We start from the raw sequence: 26,538 nt of genomic DNA on the forward strand, positions 1-26,538 counted from the left end.
GTGATGAGTCTTTATGGATGCTGACGGCCTTCCTGAGGCACCGTGTGTGGTAGATGCCCTCCAAGGCTGGTAGCTCTGTCCCAATGATCCTCTGCGCTCTGTGGACGACGCGCTGAAGAGCTCTCCTCTCCGCCTCCGTGCAGCTGAGATACCACACAGAGATGCAATACGTTAATATGCTCTCTGTGGTGCAGCGAAGGAAATAGGCAACGTTTCGGGCCTGAAGAAGGGTTTCGGCCCGAAACGTTGCCTATTTCCTTCGCTCCATAGACGCTGCTGCACCCGCTGAGTTTCTCCAGCATTTTTGTGTAACCCCCCCATTTCCGTAACCGGCTTCTGTCTCCGCACCAAAGATCCCATAGGATAATAGTGCAGAGACGGAAGCCGGTTACGGAAATAAAAGTTATTTGGTAAAATCTTCTCCATATTTTCAGAATTGTAATTTATTAACACAAACTGTTGCCCCGCAACGTTGATTACACTGCGAGTCGGGTCGGGTCCGGTTACGGAAATGGATGAAAAAAAAGGCCCACGTTACGTTCCGTTGCGTTGCGTACTATAGGATATTCACCCATCATCGAATCCAAACCAGTTCCACCGCCCGGACCGCAAAGGCGACTGCGTGGCGGCGTCCACTAGGTTAGTCTAACTTCACCCAGTCAGCCAATGGAAGGTCCGAATACATCGGGTGCACTTTGAAGGAAACCATGGGTGTGTTGTCGCGCGCATGCTCAGTTGGGTTGTGAAGGCGGAAGAGGTGTCTATTTTTTTGGTTCGAAGCGAAAATATTGTTGTCTGCAGCTTGTTCGATTCTCGGAGGCGGGCCCATATTGGGCCCGGGTCTCCTCCGTCAGTTAGTGTTCGTCAGACGTGCGGTGACGGTCGTGAGAAGGGAGTGTGTGTGGGCATGAAGCGAAAAAGGTAGGAGTCTGCAGTTCCCTCTTAAACAAGGTAGGAGTCATTTTAGGTCACGGTTTACCCTCCTGCCCAGCTCCTTATATTTGTCGCGGCGCTGTAGAATGTAAAGCAGTTAAAACTTAAGTAAGCTTTTCCAATAATATGCCCGCGAAATTTAACATATTATTTATTATAATTTACAAACGAGAAAAGTAGACACTGAGAAAGCCCAGAGTGATTTTTTTCTTCTAAAAAAAATCTTAAAGCGATGAATTATCGAAAAGCTCATGAAACTATATTTTCAAGCAAATTGGCAGGGGGTGAGACTCAATACAGGACTGAGGCTAGAAGTCGGTATGGTTTGTTATGAGAGTTCAGAGGACTGAAATGAACTGACATGGAGCAGGAAGGACTGCCGGATTGAATAAGCGAGTTCGGTATTCTGAAAAATGCAAGAATCATGGGATTTGCCAGAGGTCATTCACCATAAAGAAAAAGCGAACGAAGAGCATGCTGAAGAAACCGTGTATAAATTCTTCTCTTTATTCATAATTTATGTGTAAAAATATATTTAATCTGAGGATTGGGGGTGCTGTGTGCTCACATTATAGGAAAATTAATGTATTCCAGATTGGAGCACAACAATGATAGTTTCTGAGTCGAATATCACTATTCAGCTAATTCCAAGGCAATGGAATTCTTTAGCCTCATCTATAATACGAATGAGCAATGAAATGCTTGCTTCCAGAGAGACTCCCATAAATGGTCAACTTCAAAAGAACTGGTAACAGGAGAGCGCGGTGTAACAGCGAGAGAGGGGGGGGGGGGGGGGGGCAGATGCGAGTGAGAGACGGGAGAGCGCGCACACAGACCTGTACCTCATCCGCAGCCAGAATCGAAGCTGGGTCCCTGGCGCCGCAAGCGCTGCCCAACTGCCACTGAACCGCCACTGAACCCCCCCCTCCAGTGGGGGGGGGGGGCAGCCGCAGATGTCCGGGGCGACCCCGGTCCGACGGGACACCAACTGCCACAGCCAGCGTGGAGAAGAGCCAACAAGTAGGGACCGTCGGCTGCGCCTCTTGCATTGTCTAGTGGCTGTCGGCTGGTGCCCCATGGAATAGAGACCCAGCCTACTCAACCTCTCTCTATAGCTCACTTCCTCTCATCCTGGCAACATCCTCGTACGTTTTTACTGAACCTTTTCAAGCTGGACAATATCTTTCCAATAATATGGTGCCCGGAAATGAAAACATAGTGTTCTAAATGCGGTCTTGTAACACCTATTTTACTGTGGAGAAAGATATGAAGACTGGGGCACTTTTAACTGGGGACAGTTAACGGAAGTGTCTTGAGGACAATTGTTTGTATGTGGCTTATATCAATGATTTGGATGAGAATGTAACATGCTTAGCAGGTTTGTAGATGACACAAAAGTGGGTGGTATCATAAATATTGCAGATGATAATCAAAAATTGCAGCAGGATTGTGATTGGCTGGGCAGGCGGGCTGTGGAGTGGTTAATGGTTACAGAGAAGTGTAAGGTGTTGCATTGGGGGACGTCTAACCAGGGCAAAACCTACACAGTGACTGACGGCTCTCGGGAATGATGTAGAGCAGAGGGATCTAGGCATGCAGATTGGTACCTAATTTCTTGAAAGTGGCATTGTTCCTTGGGTAGTGGTCAAGGAGGCTTTTGGCACATTGACCTTCATAAATCAAAGTATGGACTATAGAAGTAGGGAGGTTATGTTAATAGTTGGTCAAGACATCGATGAGACCACATTTGGCGTTTTGTATTCAGTTTAGGTCACTTTTATAAGAAAAGTTGTTCTTAAGCTGGAAATGATGCAGAGAACATTTGAGGATGGCGCAAGGACTTGAGGGCCCTAAGCTATAGGGAGGTGTTGCACAAGCTAGGTCATTATTCCTTGGAGTGCAGTAGGATAAGAGGTGATCTTATGCAAGTGTATAAGATCATGAGGTGAATAGATAGGGGTGAATGCATAATCCATAGTAGGGGAATCAAGAACCAGGGGGCCTAGGTTTGTGAGGGGGGTAAGATTTAATAGGAACCCGAGGGGCAACGTTTTGTACACAAAGGGCAGTTGATATATGGAATGACTTGCCAGGAGAGGTTGGAGCAGGTACTATCACAACATTTAAAAGAAATCTGGGTAGTAACACTGACATAGATTTATAAGGATATGGGTAAAATGCAGGCTGGTGTTGATGGGGCATGATGTTTGCTGTGAGCAAATTGGGTTGAAGGGCCTGTTTCTATGCTATATTGCTCTATTTTACTTTGTTTGCAAGATGTTACGTGTTTTTCCCTGGAGTGACTGAAAGCGGTGGACAGCAGGAAGTGACCAGTGTCCTCGGACTGGTATGTGTGTTGCATCAGCAAAGGGTATTATGCGGTCCAAAAAGACAGAACTTTTCAAACAGCTGCCATTGAAAGACGACAAGAAAGGTAAGGTCGTCATATTGCTACAGATAAGCATTTCGCAATAAAACATTGTTGGCATTATGCCAGGACAACGCACTCTGAAATTGCAGTATTATGTTGTATGTGGTAAGACATTGCAACATTTAAACATTGCAAAATTATTTTGTAGTACAACTGCACCACACCCACTGATTTTCCATTATTTAATCTCCATTACATTCTCAAAACTCTAATATATATATATTAAACATGATTTATTTCTTAAACCAGGATGACTTTAATCAAGCCAGTGAATGTTTTACCCAAGTGTGGTCTTTTCATCATTCCTTTTTTTGCATATAAAAATAAAATCTTACTATTTATAGGCGCAATCATACTTAATTTCAGGAGGGGAGGAATAGTAGATTACTCTTAGCCAATATAAACGGGTTACCACATTTCCAGTGCCATTTTTAGAATTTAAGTAAATTTTTTAAAAAGGCAGTCTTAACTTGGCCATCAAGGCTGGTACTCAGTGATTTCTTAGCTATACTTGGGTCAAGTAGAGGTCAGGTCCTCAGACACACAGAAAATACATGCATTTTCACCATTACTATTGTTAATTGATGTGCAGCAGCAAATTTCTCACCATTCTTGGAATCGTAGGTGTATATTTGCCACCTAATTTGTTGGTTTAAAGAATTTTGGAAGATGATCACAAATGCGTTCACTATTTCCAAGAACATAACATTTTGTACTCCTGAGATGCAGATCATCATTAATTGGGCATTTGTTAACCTTTAGCCCTTTTAATTTCATTTGCTCTATTTATTAATCGTGATTTTCTTTGTTCTTCCCCCTTGTGCTCTTTTATCTCCTGAATTTTGTATGGTTAATTTGTGTTGCACTGCCTTCATAAAGCAGTTTTTTAATTTTTCTTATTTTCCTGAATAATTTCCCTGTTTCTGATTAGGTGTGGGGGGGGGGGGGGGGGGGTTCACTTGAGTTCATTTATTTTCTGCTTCACATGTCATGGAATATTTTAGTCGGTCTGCATGTTTCTTTCAAGCTTATTCTCATTCTATTATTTCCACCTTAATAGTTTTGTCGTTTTACTGAATTTTAAAATTCTTCTAAACCTTTGGTGCAGTTAGATTTTCTGGCAATATTATGTGCATCATCTGTGGATCTATTACTATACATAATTTCCTTTGGAATCACAGTTGTAACATCTTTGCTTTTTGACCATTTTTTTTGAAGAGGCTATTAGACTTCAGAACTAATTACTTATTTTACTCCTACATCACTGAGGTGCTTCCACATACTCTGTTTTAACTCTGCCTCGTTGTTATTTTGTGTTTCTTTGGGTACTGCTTCATATTGCACCATTTTGGTGTTTTTTTGAATTTGCTGTGGTAAATGCTGTATCTATGCTTACTAGATACTGTTTACTATGACCTTTATGCAAACAAGGAATTTTATTGTACCCTGGCAGATAAGACAATAAATTAATCTGGTATTTGCAAATCTATTTTTTAACTATGAATTGAAAATAATAAAACAATAACGGAAGATGCTTGAAATGGGAAACAAAAGCAGAAAATTCTGAAATATTCTGGTCAGATTGCATTGGTGAAAAACTAAGCAGTGTCTGAAACTCTTCGTCAGTTTGCTTCCATCTGCAGCAATTAATTAAGCAGAATAAGGGGTAAGTCATTTAAAACTGAGATGAGGAAAAAACTTTTTCACAGAGTTGTGAGTTTGTGGAATTCTCTGCTTCAGTGGAGACTGGTTCTCTGGATGCTTTCAAGAGAGAGCTAGACAAACTCTTAAACATAGCGGAGTCAAGGGATATGGGGAGATGCAGGAATGGGGTATTGATATCCAGTGCTTCTACGCAGCGGCGGTGGAAAGCATCTTGTCCGGGAACATTACCATCTGGTTCGGGAATTGCTCTGCCAAGGACAAGAAGGCTCTGCAGAGAGTAGTGCGTTCGGCCGAACGCACTATGGGAACTTCACTCACCCCCCTGCAGGAACTATACAACAGGAGGTGCAACTCCAGAGCAAACAAAATCATGAGAGACCTCTTCCACCCCTGCAACGGACTGTTCCAGCCGCTACGGTCAGGCAAACGCCTCCGTTGCCATGCAGTGAGAACGGAGAGGTTGAGAAGGAGTTTCTTCCCAGAGGCAATTCGAACTGCAAATGCCTTTCTCACCAGGGACTAATTGTACAGAATGTTTTTCCTTCTATTATTTATTATGTAAAATAATATGTGTGTTATGATTGTGTTTATAATTTGTTTGGTTGTTTTGTTGTTCCGCGAGCATTGCCACTTTCATTTCACTGCACATCTCGTATGTGTATGTGACAAATAAACTTGACGACTTGACTTGACTTGATTGTGGATGAACAGCCATGATCACATTAAATGGCGGTGCTGGCTAGTGGGGCCGAATGGCCTACTCCTGCATCTATTATCTATCGTCTATTGTCAAGATAAGTGATTTGCTTTTCTGGGCAGAGAAGAATTGTCTTCACCCAAATTGGAGTGTATTTTTGGAATTCCTCCACCGTTGATGACCAATGGATGCACAATTGCTGAATGTATTAAAAATAGAATTTTGTATATAATGGGATTTTGTGTTCATTGCAGGAAAGTTGCACTGAGCTAAAAGATCAGTCATAATTTTACTGAATGAAAAGGTAGTCGTAAGGAGTTAAATTGTTTAATACTGTTCTAATCTATAGTCACATTGAGATATGCATTCTGCACCTTTAAGTATTTTTTTTTTTAATGTAAGACAACATTTTTTCCATATTTATATGGTTTTGACTTTTGTATTCTATGAGAGCAAGCATCTCTTATAGTGGTTGGGAAGGGAAGATTTGATGCCCTGTTTACAATAGATATCTTGTCATCAGATCTCTGTCTAATTATCATGATTGCATTTACTATAGTATCATAACCACCTTTTGGAAGTACCATTTGCCCATCATGGCTGAAAGTTCAAATGAGACTCCAGTACCAAGATCTGCGGTGAAAACAAGTATGTTCATTTTTTCTTTGAATCATAATGTCTGTTCTATCAAATGGTGTAATTGTTATGTGTGTAATTTTTTATGCAGGAAGAGGAACTGAAATGGATACTAGCGATAGTCCTTGCGTCATACAGCATGGAAACAGGCCCTTCGGCCTGACTTGCCCACACCGACCAACATGTCCTATTTGTGCTAATCCCATCTGCTTTTGCTAAGTTTTGTACCAGGGTGGAAATGTTAAATGCTGTAGGGGATAACTCTAAGGAGCGAGGAAGAATGTTTAAAATAGATTTACATCAATATTTCTATGCAGAGTGGTAGGTGCCTGGAACTCACTGTCAAAGAAAATAAACATGTGATGGCAATATTTTAGCTATTTAGCCAGGCACTTCAAAGGGCAAGGATTGGAGGCCATGTTCACATGGGGGGGCTGGTCCCCCAACGCAATATTCCACCTCTCCGCCAATTGCAATATTGGTGGCCAGTTGTGGGGGCTATCTGGAGCGCTACTATGGTTGTTGTGGGCCGAAGGGACTAGTTTCCAGAGGGCTAGTATGGACATTGTGGGCCAAATGGATTCTTGGGCTGGCAGCTCAATCACTCAGGCCTGGTGGGCTGGCAGCTCAGTTACTCGGGGTTGGTGGTCTGGCAGTTCACTCACGGCTGTTGGACTGGCAGTTGGTTGACTCGCGGCTGGTGGGCTGGCAGTTGATTGACTCGTGGCTGGTGGGCTGGCAGTTCACTCACGGCTATTCCCTGAAATTCCATTTCCAGCAGAGTGCAGGCCACCAAATTCAAATGCAATTTCATACCATTTCAAGCAGAGTGCAGGCCACCAAATTCAAATGCAATTTCTTACCATTTCAAGCAGAGTGCAGGTCAGCAAATTCGAAAGCAATTTCATACCATTTCCCCCCCCCCCCCCCCCCCCCCCCCCCGGAAGGGGCATTACCTTCACCATGGTGATTGACAGGTGTAAGGACCAATCAGATGATCTCAATATATTTTAAACATTCATAACTTTTTTTATTTTTCATTGATCGGGAAAAGTCCTCGGGGCTGCCTCAGCGACGGAGGACTGAGTAAGATGGCCAAAAATCATAGTGATATATGGCAGCGTTTTTTCTAAAATCAATATATAGTGCAGACAGGAAGTGGTCAAGATCAGACTTTTAGTTACATAGATATTCGGGTTAACTGAATGATAGCTGGGGAGGGAACAAAAACATCATGCAATGATAGCAGCAAAACTGGACTAAGCTAAGTACTGAGAAGTAAAGTTACTTTTAAGAATTATGATCACAATTCATCATCCCGTGAAGCGAAGTTAGAATTTTGCAGTGCGTATATTCATTCAATTATCAGGACAATACCAAATATTTTTCTCGCAAGGGGATTTGTGATCTTGCGTTCAGTATTTGAATTGTATTGCAGACATATTTCATGTATTTGTAAGGGGATTATATTAAGTGGAGAATTGATTTTTTGATGACACAATGGGGAAATATGTATTGGAATGTTCTAAAGCATGTTTCTTCCAGTGATTACCTAGTCAAACTCCTATTGCAAAATTCCACCCTGGCTTCAGAAGGAAGAACATTTTGGGAAAGAAAAGGCCATTAAATGTTTATCAAGTTGACTTGCATAAGACTTGCATAACACGGGTCAAATCCGGAAACATCAAACCCTCCTACCTCAACGACGGTGGGGTGGGAGGAGGTTTACTGTTTTCCATTTTTTCCGTTGTCAAGTGCATAGTGCATCTCATCAAGTTGAGCCATAACATCATGGGGCATGTGTTGCCAGTGAGGCAGATTGATTAACTGTTGCTTCCAGTTTATTATGGCTGCACCTAGCAGCATTGAGAAATGTATTTAGTATATCTTTTGTAGCTTTTCCTCTGAACCAACACATGATTTATGGAAATAGACAAACTGGGACTTGTGGACATTAGATGAGAGTCTAGCAACCATAGGTCATATCTGCTTGGATGGAGTTGATGTATGAAAATCATTACCTTAATGCTTTCGTTATCACTTCAGTGAACATAGAGGTATTGGTATGGTGATCATACAATTTCTTGGAGGCATTGTTGGTTCCTCTCTAGACTGTTGAGGTGTTGTTCGCTAATCATTCCGGAATTCCTGTTCGTAGCAAAGTGCACAGATGACAACTCCATTGGAGCAACTGGAGCATTGTTCAATTCTTGTTGCCTGGAAAGATGCGAGTGCATTGGCTAGCTACTAAATAGATTGGTAGGAATGGTTCTTCAAATGAAAAAATATATATTTGCCAGAATAAATAAAGATTTGGGACTAGTTTCTGAGTGGAAATTGATATAAGCATGGAAAATAACGAAGAACCTTTGCAGAGTGGTTGGTCAAGGTTAAAAGAAATCAAGCTAAGATGACATGAGGAATAATTTGTTTCCTGACCATAATACAGGGATTACGGGCCCTTTAGCACATCAATAATGTACCAACCATCCAATCCAATCCAACTTTATTTGTTAAGCACTTTAAAACAGCCAATGTTGACAGCCAATCCAACCATCAAGCATCTTTTGTTTGAAGTAAATTAGCAACTTGGACATAAATGTTGGTGGGTTGATTAGTTCTTTTTGGAGTGCCTTTATAGGACTTTTGTCAGGTTGTCTTTGAAGTATTGTGTGCATTTCTAATCACTCCATTAAAGGTAGGATGTGGAGACGTTGGAGAGGGTGAAGAAGATGCTTACCAGAACACTGCCTGGATTTGAGGGTATTGGCTATAAAGAAAGTTGGATACATTGGGATTGTTTTCTTTGGAATGTTGTGGTTTGAGAGGAGACCTGATAGAAGTACATACAATTATGAGAGGCATAAATGGATGTCAGTAACTTTTTCCCAGGGTGTAAATGTCAGACTTCAGAGGATTAGATGGGTAGATGCACAATCTCTTGCCCAGAGTAGGTGAATCGAGGACTAGAGGACAGGTTTGAGGTGAAGGGGAAAAGATTTAATAGGAATCTGAGGAATAAAATTTTCACACAAAGGGTGGTTGGTGTATGGAACAAACTGCTCGGTAGTTGAGGCAGGGACTACCAACATTTAAGAAACGTTTAGACAGGTACATGGATAGAACAGGTTTGGAGGCATATAGACTGACCACGGGCAGGTGGGACTAGTGTAGCTGGGACATGTTGGCCGGTGTGGGCAAGTTGGGCCGAAGGGCCTGTTTCCACACTGCATCACTCTATGACTATGACTCTTATCAATTCTCTCCTCAACCTTGACATTGATAACAATGCAGAAAGTGCATTGTGTGGTTTATCAGATGGTGAGATTTGTAGAAGCCCCCAGTCTTATTCTAAAGGGAAATAAGGTATCCTGTTAACTCATTGTTAATGTTCCATTTTTCTCCATGTGCTCACAGGTCTGAGGATTGCATTCATGGAATTCTTGAAAAAAAGTAATGAGCACAAACTCTTCAAATTAACACAGTTTTACCGGGACAGGTTAGAACAGGCAATTGAAGAAGAGGTGAAATCAATTGCCTTGCTTTTGAAAGAGCAGCAGCAGATCAGTAAACAAGAACTTTTGGTGAGTGACACAATTTGGTTTCAACCATATTCACAAAACCAAGAGAGCATCAGTTTAAGTACTGCAAATGTATGCTGCAAAGAAACAGGCCAGAAAACCCGAGGAATTTAAAACTGGGAAAGGCGACCATTTTCAGCTGCTTCTGTACTGAAGTAGGGAGTGATTTGATTTCCTGCGTAAAAATAATTTTATTTTTGAAGGAAAGGGGAGATCAAATTTGGATTAAATAATTCAAGCAAAGCGCCTGTGAACTTGGTTGAACTGAAGGAACTTGGAGATGACGCTGATATGTGCAAAAATGTAACGTATTTCTGAGCAAACATGTAAATGTTTCATCGTCATATAGATACAACATGGACCAGCCCTTCGATTCACATCGTTCATCACCCACATATTTGCACTAATTCAACATTATTTCCATAATCTTCCCCATTCTCAATCGCCCTTTCTCCCTTACCCCGATCCCACCAGTTACCTATAAACAAGCTGCAAATTTGCCCTATATGGTTGTAAGTATGTGGTTGATGAACAGCATGAATCGAAGGACCTCCCCCCTCTCCCCCTGGATTGAGCATTTATTCCTTCCAAACACATTCAGACCAAATAAAGCATTGCAGTTTCAAGCACAGGCAGGGCAGCAGGCCAAACAACTCATGGCATTGTCATTAAGGGCTAACAAATCATTTATTGCAAGTACAATGCAGACTCACAGTTCAGTTGGTTCACAGCTTAGAATGACAGTTGTGGCCTGTCTCTCACCCTGTGATCTTGCAGGGTGACTGACTCACACCAGGCACCCGGGGGTTTATAGTCCTGCACCCCCCCTCCCGGAAGGGGCGTTTACTTCATATCGGTGATTGACGGGCGAGAGGACCAATCGGCTGATCTCAAGGTTTTTTTTAAACACTCATAACTTTTTAATTTTTATAGATGGGAAAAATCCTCGGGGCTGGTTCAGCGGAGAAGGACTGAGTAAGATGGCCAAAATCACAGCAATACAGGGTAGTGTTTTTTCTAAAATCAATATGCAGCGCAGACAGGAAGTGGTCAAGATGAGACTTTTAATTATATAGATAAGGATATAAGGATGGACAATGTCTACATTCGGTATTTTTTTTAAAGCCAGTAGACTTTAAGTAAGTGAAAGTAAGGCATGTTAATGAAGCGAAGATAAGGATTAGTTAATATCTTATTCGCTGAACAGCAGATTGCATGAAATAAATGTTACAGAATATTCATTCTATCTGAATCATTTATTTCAGTGGATTTTGATTGTGAGAGCTCCTCACACTGAACAGGTCAATTCCTTGTGTTTATTTTTCACTCTGATCCACAATATATTTGACATTATTTGCAGAAAGTGGAGGAGGAAAGGAATAAGGCCCACAGTTCCAAACTTCTTGTAACCCTTGTGATGGAGAAAGGCTCCGTACCAAGAAGGGTAATGTGGGAATCCATTCTGAAAACAAAATATAGATTTCCAAAATTGGAGAACATGTTGACAGATATACTGAGTATGGGTAAGAAAACATTACATGCTGAACTTGAATTCTTTCCATTTTACTATTTGCACATACGCAATTCATAAAATCTAAATGATTTAAACAGGTACTGACATTCAGGATTTGATGAAATTAATCCGGGGTTGTACAGAGATTCCCAGCCACCTAAAAGGTAAGTTAGATTTTCATTTTCTAATTATTCCCTTTCCATAAGCACAATCAATATTTGTGGTATATCCTGAAATCCACTCTAATGAATAATAATAATAATAATCTTTATTTATATAGCACTTTTCAACAACACCAGTATTTGAACCAAAGTGCTTTACAGAGTTAATAGAACAGACCAAATGTCAATATATCCATACAAAACAAAAAAGAGAAAAAAGAAAAAAGACACAGAACAGTACACTATAGAAATCAACATGAAATGTCCCCCCACAGCAGAATTCACTGTGAGGGCAGGCACTAAAAATATCCAGTTCTCAGGCCCTCTGCCGCGAAGCTGGATCATCTCCGACCAGATAGGACTGGGATTAAGGCAGTTCCCCCCCCCCCCCCCCCCCCCCCCCCCCCCCCCCACACCAACCACATAAAAGAAGACTTCCAATTAAAAGTTCCCACGGACAGGACTAAAAATAAAAATAAAAAAGGGAGAAAGTGAGCCCCTTCTCATTGCCAGATATAATCATGTTAATGTACAATGCTTTTGGACCTGGAATTACAGGATGTGGATATGGCAATATTTCGAGATCAGGGCAATGTGCAACTTTGAGGAGAGTCTGCAGTTGTTGTTGCTCTTCTATGCATGAAGCCCCCCCTTGTATTGCAAATTAGGGAGCTGTTAGTGTAGTGTAGGTGGGTTATTGCAGTGTGGTTTGATGATGTTACACACTGCACAAGTGGTGCAGGAAATGAATATTTAAGGTGATGGATGGCATTCTAGTCAATTGGGTTCCTGTTTTGTACTGGAAGTGTGGAAGTTCACTCATCCAGGCAAGTAGAGGATTATCCAATGCACATTTCAAACCTATCTACTTTTCCACCATCTATGTGCTGTCAGGAGGTAAGCTCTAATCTCTGGCCTTCTCTTGTAGCAGCTTTATGGGCCTGTCCCAATTAGGCGACTGCAGGAGAATGTGCAATAGCCACATGGTCGCCAGGGAATCGCCTTCATGGTCGTGAGGAGTTCCAGCATTCTGGGAACTAGTTGCGGCCTCATTATGGTCGCCGCGAATGTTTCAACATGTTGAAAAATTAGTGGCGACCAGAATGAAACTGCCATGGAGAGTAGCGAGAATACTCGTGCCGCAGGTGGGTTCGCCAGGAGGTCCTAGTGGGTTGCCAGGTGGTCGAAGGTTCTCCTAGGTTGTAGCCGGTGCTGACCGGTGAATTTCATTGGGGAAAGAAAAACGTAAGCAGTAGTTTTCAGAACCAAGGATAACCGACAGGTAATGTTAAATGTCTGTGAGCTTCTCTGGCTTCTGGATCTCTGGCTTCTTAAAAGTTATCTCCACTCCTTCTCTCTCCCTCCCTCCCCCTACTCCACACCTATTTAAATGACGGACCGTGCACAGTGCTTTAGCCGTCTTAATTACAGCGCCAACCTTCCTGTTCATTGTGGCGTGTGTCCCTCCACCGGCGGGAGTGTGGGGGTCATTTTCCCACACAAGCCATAGGTGATTGGCACCAAGTTGTAAGCAGCCGAAAGTGCGCATCCCTCGGGACAGCCCCCTCTCTCCCACGGCCACCCTCCGTGGGCTGTGAGTCGGGTGGAGCGGAGGTGTGGGACAATGTTCATCCTTCCACAGTGATGTGATGGACGCAGGGGTCTGACAAGTTCCGCCCCCCGGCAACATCATGTCCGTTATTTGACTTTTCTGTTGAGGGGCATTCGGTTTGTTGGCTTGTAGGCGCCGCCACCTTTCGGGTAGGTGGCATTTCAGTAGAGCAGCCATTCGGTAAGTTTGCTTTTAGGCAACGCGACCTTTCGGTTAGTTGGCTTTTAGGTGTCCCACCCTTTCGGTTAGTTTGCATTCGGCTTTGTTTCCATTCGGTTATTTGGCTTCCACTTCTTTGCTTCGGCTTCTCGTTCGTCGGCGCCACTGCCGCACACGCTATTAAGTATGCCATTCTTTCCCATTCAGAATTGGTCATGTCATAGTACATGGCAACAGACCCTGAGCCCAACTTGTCCATGCCGTCCAAGATGCCGCATTTACACTTCTTTTACCTGGCTGTTTGACTATATTCCTTTAAACCAGGGGGATCCAAACTCACCATGAGGGCCACATTATATATTTGGCAATTTTTTGCGGGCCGAAGGAAAAAATAATGTCGCACACGCACGCATGCACAGAAACGCACACGTGCATTCTCACATACTGAACCAGACGCACCTCGCAGCCCGCTCGCCGTGGGCCCCGCAGCTCGCTCGCCCACAGCCCGCTCCCCTCCTCCTCTCCCCACTTCTTCCCTCCCCCCTCCTCTCCTCTCACCCTCCCCCCCCCCCCCCCCCCCCCCCCCCCCCCCCCCCCCACCCCCCCCCCCCCCCCCCCCCCCCCCCCCCCAGAGTATTGTTTTGTAAAACAAGCTGCCAAATAAAGTTAGAAGACACAAAATGCTGGAGTGACGAGCAGCAACTTTGGACTGAAGGAATGGGTGACGTTTCAGGTCGACACCCTTCTTCAGAACACTTATGGGCAGGTACATGGATGGGAAAGATTTAGAGGGATATATGGCAAATGTGTGCAATTGGGCCAAGCTGAGATGGGTATCTTCGGCATGGATAAGTTGGGCCGAAGGGTCTGCTTCTGTGCTCTATTAGTCAGTGACTCTTAAATGAATCATAACTTGCATAGTTAAAATTAATATTGTGAATTACTTTGCTCCAATGAAGGTGTTCAACAGAAACACAAGGAGAAACTGTGCAAACAAACTGAAAAACTGAGAATGAACAAGATTGGGGAAAATGACGGGGTGAAGGATTTTCAGCTGGATGATCGATATGCTGACCTTACAGTTATTTCAGGCAAACGAAAGCGGAAACATGTAGAACATGAACTGCTGTCGAGAGACCAAGAACATGAAGCGTGGCACGAAAATCAGGCTGAAAGAATCCCAACAGATAAATTGTTCTGGAGTAGTTTTGTCCAGGGTAAGCGGTCAGTTGCTGTGAGTGGAGATCCAGGGATTGGAAAAACAACAATGGTGCAAAAGATTGTTCATGATTGGGCCACTGAGAAAATCTACCAAAATTTCCAATTTGTGTTCAGTTTTAAGTTTCGTGAGTTGAATGATACTAATTGTAAAATCAACCTGAGGGAACTGATACTGGACCAGTATCCTTACTTTGGTAGCATCCTGCAAGAAATCTGGAAACATCCAGAACTATTGTTGTTTATATTTGATGGTTTGGATGAATACAAAGTCAAAATTGATTTTGCAGATAATCGAAGAAATACAGAGCCTAAGCACAAGTGTGATGATCCCGAGACTTGGTGTGAAGTGTCTGACATTGTTTATGCTTTAATACAACGCAAGTTGCTCCCAGGATGTTCGGTGCTGCTGACCAGTCGCCCCACCACCTTGTATTTATTGGAAAGGGCTGAGATCGATCTCTGGGCTGAAATCCGGGGATTTGCTCATGCAGAACGTAAACAATATTTCAACAGGTTTTTTGAAAGACAGGCAGTGGCAGCAGCTGTTTTCAAACACGTGAAAGAGAATAAAATCCTATACTCTATGAGCTTCAACCCTTCTTACTGCTGGATTCTTGGTCAAACTCTAGGCCCCTTCTTCATAAACAGTGTAAAACTGCAGCAAATTCCCCAAACCATCACTGAATTGTATTCCTATCATATTTATAACATCCTGGAAAACCACAGTAATGTTCAAAAGCCTCGTGATACATTGCTGAAAATTGGTGAACTGGCCTTTGCCGGAGTTTCTGAGAGGAAAATTATGTTTAGAACTGGAGACTTGATCATGCACCAGCTGCAACCTTCCCAGTTCGTATCTGGGTTTCTGATGGAACTTTTCGATAGCGATGATTCTGTTCCGAATATAGTCTATGAATTCACGCATCTCACTGTCCAAGAGTTTATAGCTGCACTTGCACAATTCCTAAATGCAGGCCCTGGTGACATCAGGGAGTTTTTCGAGGAAGCCCGTAAGGTTGAAGATGGGCGATATGATTTATTTCTCAGATTCCTTGTTGGTCTGTCTTCACGAAAACGTCAGCCACTGGAAAAGTATTTGGGACCATTTCCTATTGAAGTAACCTACCAAGTGATTGATTGGATAAAAGTGGAAATTCAAAAACGGATTGCAAATACTTGGACCAAAGCCGGTAAAACTAGTCTCCTGAACATGTTCCACTACCTGTTTGAGTGCCAGAACAAACCACTGGTTGAGTCAACAGTGGGATCGGTAAAAACACTTAAATTTAATGGATTGCAAATGAACCCAATTGACTGTGCTGTTCTGTCTAATGTTATTGGGTTCTGTGACACCATGAATGACATTGACCTGCAGAATTGCTCCATTCAGTGTGATGGGCTGCGGTGGCTGGAATCTGGACTGCACAAATGCAGAGTGTTGAGGTAATTGTTGATTTGTCCCCGACTGCAACTTTGGGAGGTAGGGGGTTGGGAGCTGCAGGTGGAAGAAATGATCAAACATGGCATGAAACCAAAGTTCTGTTTAGTGGTTCACAAATAATTTGTGCTTAATGTAGATCCCTGTGAAGCGATATTACTCGTTTATCATATCCAATAATGAGCATTGATTTAATTGTGATAAATGTGTTCTTGTTGCATGTATGAACAAAGTCCCCTTTCACTGTATCTACACCCAGGCCAGGGTACGAGATGCAGTGGTCAGTGTGTAGCCGCATTCTAGTCTGTCCCAAGGAATGGGAACAGCCACTGGACTGTCAAGGTGAAGAGGGGTGTGAAGTATAGAAACATAGAAATTAGGTGCAGGAGTAGGCCATTCGGCCCTTCGAGCCTGCACCGCCATTCAATAGGATCATGGCTGATCATCTAACTCAGTATCCCGTACCTGCCTTCTCTCCATACCCCCTGATCCCCTTAGCAAGAAGGGCCACATCTAACTCCCTCTTAAATATAGCCAATGAACTGGCCTCAACTACCCTCTGTGGCAGAGAGTTCCAGAGATTCACCACTCTCTGTGTGAAAAAAGTTCTTCTCATCTTGGTTTTAAAGGATTTCCCCCTTATCCTTAAGCTGTGACCCCTTGTCCTGGACTTCCCCAACATCGGGAACAATCTTCCTGCATCTAGCCTGTCCAACCCCTTAAGAATTTTGTAAGTTTCTATAAGATCCCCTCTCAATCTCCTAAATTCTAGAGATTATAAACCAAGTCTACCCAGTCTTTCTTCATAAGACAGTCCTGACATCCCAGGAATCAGTCTGGTGAACCGTCTCTGCACTCCCTCTATGGCAATAATGTCCTTCCTCAGATTTGGAGACCAAAACTGTACGCAATACTCCAGGTGTGGTCTCACCAAGACCCTGTACAACTGCGGTAGAACCTCCCTGCTCCTATACTCAAATCCTTTTGCAATGAAACCTAACATACCATTCGCTTTCTTTACTGCCTGCTGCACCTGCATGCCTACCTTCAATGACTGGTGTACCATGACACCCAGGTCTCGCTGCATCTCCCCCTTTCCCAATCTGCCACCATTTAGATAATAGTCTGCTTTCCCGTTTTTGCCACCAAAATGGATAACCTCACATTTATCCACATTATACTGCATCTGCCAAACATTTGCCCACTCACCCCAGCCTATCCAAGTCACCTTGCAGTCTCCTAGCATCCTCCTCACAGCTAACACTGCCCCCCAGCTTAGTGTCATCCGCAAACTTGGAGATATTGCCTTCAATTCCCTTATCCAGATCATTAATATATATTGTAAATAGCTGGGGTCCCAGCACTGAGCCTTGCGGTACCCCACTAGTCACTGCCTGCCATTGTGAAAAAGACCCGTTTACTCCTACTCTTTGCTTCCTGTTTGCCAGCCAGTTCTCTATCCACATCAATACTGAACCCCCAATGCTGTGTGCTTTAAGTTTGTATACTAATCTCTTGTGTGGGACCTTGTCAAAAGCCTTCTGGAAGTCCAGATACACCACATCCACTGGTTCTCCCCTATCCACGCTACTAGTTACATCCTCGAAAAATTCTATAAGATTCGTCAGACATGATTTACCTTTTGTAAATCCATGCTGACTTTGTCCAATGATTTCACCACTTTCCAAATGTGCTGCTATCCCATCTTTAATAACTGACTCTAGCAGTTTCCCCACTTCCGATGTTAGACTAACTGGTCTGTAATTCCCCATTTTCTCTCTCCCTCCCTTCTTAAAAAGTGGGGTTACGTTTGCTACTCGCCAATCCTCAGGAACTACTCCAGAATCTAAAGAGTTTTGAAAGATTATTACTAATGCATTCACTATTTCTGGAGCTACTTCCTTAAGTACTCTGGGATGCAGCCTATCTGGCCCTGGGGATTTATCGGCCTTTAATCCATTCAATTTACCCAACACTACTTCCCGGCTAACCTGGATTTCACTCAATTCCTCCAACTCCTTTGACCCGCGGTCCCCTGCTATTTCCGGAAAATTATTTATGTCTTCCTTAGTGAAGACGGAACCAAAGTAGTTATTCAATTAGTCCGCCATATCCTTGTTCCCCATGATCAACTCACCTGTTTCTGACTGCAAGGGACCTACATTTGTTTTAACTAATCTCTTTCTTTTCACATATCTATAAAACCTTTTGCAGTCAGTTTTTATGTTCCCTGCCAGTTTTCTTTCATAATCTACTTTTTCCTTTCCTAATTAAGCCCTTCGTCCTCCTCTGCTGGTCTCTGAATTTCTCCCAGTCCTCCGGTATGCTGCTTTTTCTGGCTAATTTGTATGCATCATCCTTCGGTTTGATACTATCCCTGATTTCCCTTGTTATCCACGGATGTACTACCTTCCCTGATTTATTCTTGCCAAACATCCAGTAACATCCAGTAACTGAGGATGTTACTACTTTGGAATCACAGCTTTGCAAAGTCATTCAACCCTTGGGATAACTTGCTGCTAATGTGTTATCCGAGTTTACTTTTCCAATCCATTCATCATTTATTTATTCAACTGATATGACATTGGCCCCTCATCAGACAATTGATGCCAGGCCAGCATTCTCCTGGTGTGCAGCGTTTTATTCTTGCCTGAAGTGGTCAGTCTTTGGGTAAAGCATGGCAGCTAACTTGTAAATTTGGTAAAGTGGCCCGTGCTTGGGTAGAAAATGCCAAAAGAACTCACCAAATACTGTCCAATCAGTTCAATAGAAATGAGGTAACAGACTACATACATGCACACACCGGCAGTTTGTGGCATTGAAAACTTGTGATGAGTCTGAATGGAGTTTTATAGGATATTGAAACTGAAGTTAGCCCTTAAAATATACTTCTTCTTCTTCTTGCTGTGTATGGCGTGCACAGACTAAAGTTGTAAGACAAATTGTTCTGTTTGATCTTCTGTTTGTGCACGCCAGGTTGATTGCATTCATCGAAACTGGGTGGACCACTCGAAGGTTGCAATCTCCCATCCCAAGAAGAAGAAGACGAAGATATACCTGGTGTAAAGTCCAGGATATAATCATGCTTTCATTGAATTTGTGGAAAGTCGCCCATCTCTTCCAGAAATCAAAGTTTTACAAAACAAATGAATACGTTTCCTCAGACATGATTCATCATTGAGCTTCAGGAGAATAAATCCAATTGTCTGAAACTAATGATAGACACAAAAAGCTGGAGTAACTCAGTGGGATAGGCAGCATCTCTGGAGAGAAGGAATGAGTGACATTTCGGGTCGAGACCCATCTTCAGACTGGTTAGAGGGCAAGAGAAATGAGAGATATAGACAGCGATGTGGAGAAGTAAAGAACAAACTGAAGATAGATTGAGGCACACTTGCAAAGTTCATGCAGCACTTTTAGTAACCGCATTTACTGATGATCCCTGAATATTCAGGAAGTAAGAATGACAAAAAATCTGGCACATCTGGTGTGTTTGCTGTAATCTATAATATTCAGTGATGGACATTGTAGCAAAAAACATATCACTATCTTGGTACATGTGATGATAAACCTAAACATAATCTAGCACTTGATTCAATTTATTTCTCAATGTCTCTGCTTAGATTATGGAACAACAAACTGGGTGATTCGGGAGTGGAACTGCTGTCTGTTGCTCTGAGGGAACCTACATGTAAAATAGAAGAACTGCAGTAAGTAGCAGATTGAGAATAAATGTTGAGATATCATTAGTAAAAATTACATTATCATTAATACCTATTAAACATTAATACGGTATACCTCAGTGATTTACACTGAATCTTTTGTTCTTTTTATCTTGTTCTTTGATCCTTCAGACTGGGTGCGAACAATCTCACAGCTTCTTGTGCTACGGATCTTGCTTCTGCTCTGAGTGAAAATCAATCGTTATTGGAATTGGACTTGACGGAGAACAAACTGGGTGATTCTGGAATTCAAAATCTGTGTGTGGTTTTGAGGAATCCGGCCTGCAAAATAAAGAAGCTGAGGTGTGTTCCAGATTGTGTAAAATGTTCTTTATTTTACTGGCATTTGAGACTACATATGGTGTACTCTGTAATTTCTTTATCCATTTTTCTCTTTCCTGATACTCAGCATGAAAGCTAATGGTCTTACAGCTGCTTGTATCAAGGATCTTTCCTCTGCTCTCAGCATAAACCAGTCACTGACAACTCTGTCTCTGGGAAGTAATCCGTTAGGTGATGCAGGAGTGCGACAACTGCCCAAGGGGCTGTGTAGAATGGAGGAATTGGAGTGAGTATCACAGACGTTCTCTTCATAATGGTTCGCTGTTCACTACTGGACATCAGTTAGTAATATATATCCGTTGTTCAGTGTAATCATGACATTGCATAATTTGCACTGTCTCTTTTCCCATTATTTCTTCTTGCACTCTCAATCTTGTTTTCTGCTTCTTCCTTCCCTCCCAACTCCTGATGGATAGGTTGGATGATACTAGTCTCTCAGCTTGTTGCACTGAGGATCTTGCTTCCGCTGTTAGTACGTACCAGTCACTCCGAGCACTGAACCTGAGTAAAAATGACCTGGGGGATTCAGGAATTAAAATAGTATCTGCAGCTCTGAGGACATCTAACCAACAACTAGAAGAACTGCGGTATGTACGAGTCTATGTAAAATGGGTTTGATAATAATTGGAGTGGTAATGCTAAACATTATCAGTAGTATGGGTAAGTATTACAGCTGATAATAATTTCATGTTAGTTATCCCTAATTCCTTCAATGAACTCCATGGGTTTAAAATGCAATTATTCCTCTTTGTCATTTATATCTTTGAATTTCAGACTTTGGGAAGTTGGGCTCACGGCTTCTTGTGCCAGAGATGTCGCCTCTGTGATGATCAGTATAAGCAGCTCGCTGATGTTTCTTGAGCTGGGTGGTAATAAGCTGGGAGATCGGGGCATGAAAATATTATGTGAGGCAATGAAGAGGAACCAGTACCCTCAATTAAAACAGCTGCGGTAAGTGCAAGAGTCATAACAAATGGTTTACAATAACGATCTAACCATAAGCATGATTAATAATGGTGTAGATTAACACTGGAGAATGCATCATTTCTTAGGATTTCTTTTTTTTCCATCTACAGATTCTGGAAGAATGAACTCACTGATTCATGTGTGAGTGATCTTTACTCTGCTCTCCGTGCAATCCGGTCAGTGTGGATGCTCAACCTGAAATCTAACAACTTTACAGACCAATCTGTTCAGACATTCCGCAATCTCGTACAAGACTGCAGAGGTTTGAGGAACCTTGAGTGAGTATTCTAGTTACTCTTTAATGTCACAAAACATATTTACACTTTTCATTTTTTATGGAAGACATCTTTCTGTAAATATTGACATTACCACTATTCTCTCTGTAATGGCCTTTGATACAATCGATTACATTATATTCTTAAATTTGTTTCAGCCTGGATGACAATAAATTCAGTTCCAACGGGCGGGAGAGGCTGCTGTCACTGCAAGGATACAGAAATGGAATGAAGGTGTTTGTGTGAATGTTTTAATTTCCACACGTCAGATTCTTTTGATCAAGATTTGGATTGCTCTTTGTCCTGTAGATTATGAGGATGGAGTAGGGAATCACTTGGGCATGATACATCCCTTTTTCTGAAACCTATTGCAGCCATTTATTTAAAGCACAAAATACAAATTTTCAAGCAAATCTCAATGATGAACATGAATTGCATCGTGTGAAAAAAATGTCTCTTTAACTGCATGCCTGATAGGTATGCACAAAAACTAAGACATAAATGATCGATGAGATATTGAAAACTGCACAGCAGAATTAACAAGAACATAGATTGAATCTGGGTAAATGTTTCTGGTTGTGTTAGTTGTGATTTTGTAATTGAATTGTTTTTAGGTACTGGCGGACCTGTCATATGTTTATTTTCTAGTTCTGATGCATGGTTTTGACTTTGGAATTGACATTTCAGAAGCTTCAAGCGAGGAGGCAGAGGAGCAGCGGGCCTTTTAAGAGGACTGTTTGGTTAGCTGAGAGGTACAGCAGCCAATGTGGTGAAAGTATAGCAAAATGGCCGTGTTAGGGGAAATTCTAGGTTGACGCCAGCTGCTGTGTTGAAGCATGGTGTAACAAAAACATGGTTGTAAGCAGGGCAGAGCTAGCAGCACAATATTCCAGGGTATTGATGCTACAGGTGGGATGGAGATGCAGGCAAAAGAGAAGGTTCTGTTGCCTTTTTGATCAGGGCGGATATGACTATAATTCTCAGAGGATGTTCTTGAGATCCTCCAGTGATATGAGTAGAACAGGCACAGGAGGGGTATGATTACACTGGTGTCAATATTGCAGTCCTCTCAATAATCAGCACAAATTGGAGGTGCAGATATGTATTAAGATTGCAGATAGCTGTAAAAATAATAGGATACTATTTGTAGATTTCAACTTCACATTGCCTGAATTGTCCATAATGTAAATGGCTTGGATGGGGGAGAATTTGTTAGATGTGTCCAAGAAAACTTCCTGAATCATTATATATAGAGCAGGCAGCACTGTACCGCCCCTGAGGGAACATGGTGGGGCAAGTGACTGAAGTGTCAGTCAGGGGCACTTTGGGATCAGTGACCATACTTCTATTAGTTTTAAAGTAGTTACGGAGAAGAATAGGATTGGCCCACTAATGAAGATCCAAAATTGGAGTAAGAGTGATTTTGGAGATATTGGGCCAAAACCTGAAGTCGATTGGGAGAGTATGTCTTTGGGTAAGGGGGTGGCTAGCAAATTAGAGGCTTTTAAAGGTGAGAAAGGAAAAGTACAGGGACACAATATTCCTGTTGGGGTGAAGGGCTGTTAGAGGAAGTTGTAAAGGCCGTCGGTTATGACATTTTAAAGACATTCTGATGGATGTAAGAATAGTGAGAGTTTAGAGGCCTGTTGACCAAATGCACATAAATGGGTCTAGTCTAATGTGCTTATTTGGCCAGAATGGACAACGTGGGCTGTGGGGGCCTGTTTCTGTTCTGTCCGGCTCTGACTGTGTTCCACTATAATGATCAGGCAAGAACTGCAAGCATATGCAAACAAGCTGTAAAAATGTCTGCTTTCAATTGCTGCACTGTTTATCAGACTAATAGTTTTCACTCAGCAACACTAAAGTTTTACATCAACAATGTGTGTTTCAATAAATTGGAGCATTGAAATATGTTCTTCTGCCCAAGTAGTACATGCTGACCAAGATATCTACCCAAACTTGTCCCATTTTCCTATTTGGTTCTAACCCTTTATTATCTTAATATATTTAACATGTAAATTGCATCTGCTTCTTCAGTTTCCTCTTGCAGCTTCTTCCATAGAAACAAAGAAAAATAGAAAATAGGTGCGTGAGTAGGCCATTTGGCCCTTTGAGCCAATATGATCATGGCTGATCATCCGAAATCAGTACCCCGTTCTGGCTTTATCCCCACATCCCTTGATTCCCTTAGCCCTCCGAGCTAAATCTAACTCTCTCTTGAAAACATTCAGTGAATTGGCCTCCACTGCCTTTTGTGGCAGAGAATTCCACAGATTCACAACTAGGTGAAAAAGTTTTTCCTCCTCTCAGTCCGAAATGGCCTACCCCTTATTCTTAAATTGTGACACCTGGTTCTGGCCTCCTCCTTATTCTTAAATTGTGACCCCTGGTTCTGGCCTCCCCCAACATCCAGAACATTTTACCTGCATCTAACCTGTCCAATCTTTTAAGAATTTTATGTTTCTATAAGATAGCCTCTCATCCTTCTAAATTCCAGTGGATACCAGCCCAGTCGATCCATTCTTTCATCATACGTCAGTCCCGCCAGTGATTCTTCCAGATGGCCACTAACCTCATAGTGTGGAAAAGGTTACCCTTCAGGTCTCTTCACATGTTTCCTCTTGCCTTGCATCTATGACCTCTAGCTTTAGAATTATGCCTTGGGAGAAAGCCAGTCACCATTTACCTTATCAATGTTCTTCATTATTTTATATACTTCTAATGTCATCCATCAAATTCCTATGGTCCAGGAAAAAAAGTACCAACCCATCTAGCCTCTACTTTGAAGCTAACCACTCTGGTCCCAGTAACATCCTTATGAATCATTTTAGCACTTTGCACAGCTTAATGACATCCTTCCAAGATGTAGATGACGATAGTAGGCACACACTCTGGTTCCACCAATAACTTGTACATGAAATCCCAACTCTTCTACTCGGTATCCAGATAGTTGAATGCAAGTGTGTCAAACACCACCTTCAATTTGTCGATCTGGGTTTCAATTTTCATGGAATTATGTGGCTGTATGCCGTGGTCCTGCAGTTGTACAGCACACTCGGTCTCTGCCATATACCGTGTGTGCCCTGCCATGCTTTGCTTTGCCAATTTAATATCTCGCATTGATCTGCATTGAACTCCATTTGTTATATCTTGGCCTGGTGATCCATTTGATCTAGAACCCATTGTTATCTTGGGTAACTTTCTTCACTGAATGTTAAACCATTAACCTTTGCCTGAAAACTTCTTAAAGTCTTAAAAACAGGGAACTGCAGATGCAGATTAATAAGCATGCAAAGTACTGGAGTACTTCAGCAGGTCAGGCAGCTCCTCTGAAGAACATGGATAGGTGACATTTCGGGTGGAGACCCTTCAAACTACTTAATGGGAATGTGTTATAACTGTTGAAGCTGTATTTTAAATGGTGAACCATGGATGAAGTAGAAAAGTTGCAGTACAACATGTAATTTCCTATCATTATCCAGAACAATGGATTTTCTGCTTTTTAGTGTAATTTTGTAATAGTTGTAAAACAGTGTTTTTAATTATTTCCAATAAATATATTTTGTACAGAATTAAGTTGTCATGGTTTTTTTTTTTAGGTTAGCTACTCATAACAGAAATGATTACTACAAAAATTCGTACAAACATAATTGTTTAACATGGATGGTTAAATATGTCATGCAACATGAGATTAATTTGACCAGGTTAATGTCACCAGGAGAATTCCCAGGATGGCAGGACTGATGAATGATGAAAGAATGTGTCGGCTGGGCTTGAATTAGGTGGAATTTAGAAGGATGAGAATGGATCTTATAGAAACATAAAAATTCTTAGAGGATTGGACAGGGTGGATGCAGAAAAAATGTCCTGATGTTGGAGTCCAGAACCAGGGGTCACAGTTTAAGATTAAGGGCCATTTAGGGGTAGGCCATTTAGGATGAAACGATTCTGAGAACACATTGTTTGAAATAAGAACTGAAAGTTTAAAAACCTAACGACATTAGCAGTCACGTGATCCAATGAATCCAGGTGACATTTTTTATTTTGGCATGGTTTTTGCATTTATATCGCTTTGTAATAACTTCTATTGCCGCATATCAAAGATTTAACGCATTCTATTTTGATATTTTTAGTTCTTATATCATAGACGATGAAATGATGTCGATCACCCTACCATCGACAATCTATGAATGACAACTGGGAAATTATTTTTTGAATATTTGGATATATGAAACATGTCATTCATTTCAGTGTCCCGACACCCCCCCCCCCCCCCCCTACATATTCCCGAGGCTCTTTCGAAGGAACGTAGTTTACATATCCTTTTCATTGAGTTTTAATAAAGCAATTATATGAACATTCTCTGCAGCTTTTTGCCGAATTTGGTATTTTCTCGGTTAGCTGTTTATTCTTTGGTGCCGTTGGATATCGTTGTGTACACAGTACTTTTAATTAATTTGATATTGCACGGCACGTCTTTTGTGCCGTGAACTAAATTGGAAACATCTATAGCCATGGTCACGACATGGTAATCCGTGGGTTGGTTGCAATCATTATGAATCTATTCGGCTTCCACGATCATTGAACTCGATGTGAATAACATAACAACTTGGCCCACAAAGAGGTTTATTTTATTTTGGGTACGAAAATAAGTCGTCCCCATCATACCAGGGTCTGCTCTAACAATGTCATGTTTATTATGCGAACTGATCGTCCGCAAGTCTTGCATCAAACAGCAAGGTATCAATGAATCAGTAAAATTATTTACTTTCTAAAATCTTGCCAGATTCTGAAAGCTAAACTAAATACTGGTTCATATCACCCAGCAGTTGCTATTTATATGTTTCACTATTTCAAATGATGCGACCTTGAATGTTTTGCAGCGCAGTGGAATGTGTCCAATTTTACCAGGGCAGGTCAATCCACAATCTATGAATTATATTTCTGCTGCCCTGATAAACAAATACCCGGTTAAACCGGTTTTAGCAATTATATAGTTTGTTTCCGAAACAACTGTTACACGATTTAGGAATGTCGCTAGATAAAATGTAACAGACATGTATTTTGCTCTTGTATCCTGTGTATAAAATAATCTGTTCAAATATAGACAAAAGAATGGAGGTCTCGTAAGAAACTATCGTTGATTTCTTTGTCAGCTTTGATGGAATTACATGGTCATAATC

At 41.9% G+C, this 26,538-nt stretch overlaps 1 protein-coding gene across 2 annotated transcripts; it reads left to right on the forward strand.

Moving 5' to 3' along the window:
* Positions 1-470: 470 nt before the first annotated feature.
* On the forward strand, positions 471-24,927 carry LOC129708754 (NACHT, LRR and PYD domains-containing protein 3-like). Of its 2 annotated transcripts, none has more exons than XM_055654718.1 (14): positions 471-921; positions 3,211-3,367; positions 6,286-6,374; positions 9,780-9,946; positions 11,304-11,466; positions 11,555-11,620; positions 14,348-16,052; positions 19,671-19,757; positions 19,902-20,072; positions 20,179-20,337; positions 20,528-20,698; positions 20,886-21,062; positions 21,188-21,355; positions 21,511-24,927. In XM_055654718.1, exons 3-14 carry the CDS (start codon positions 6,323-6,325, stop codon positions 21,596-21,598), a joined length of 3,174 nt encoding a protein of 1,057 aa, XP_055510693.1. In that variant the 5' UTR covers positions 471-921; positions 3,211-3,367; positions 6,286-6,322; the 3' UTR covers positions 21,599-24,927. The 2 variants fall into 2 exon arrangements, with proteins under 2 accessions (XP_055510693.1, XP_055510694.1); XM_055654719.1 differs by having other exon boundaries at positions 3,234-3,367.
* Positions 24,928-26,538: the final 1,611 nt, after the last annotated feature.

Source organism: Leucoraja erinacea, chromosome 24 (assembly GCF_028641065.1).
Source record: "Leucoraja erinacea ecotype New England chromosome 24, Leri_hhj_1, whole genome shotgun sequence".
In the NCBI taxonomy this organism is placed as follows: Eukaryota; Metazoa; Chordata; class Chondrichthyes; order Rajiformes; family Rajidae; genus Leucoraja; species Leucoraja erinaceus.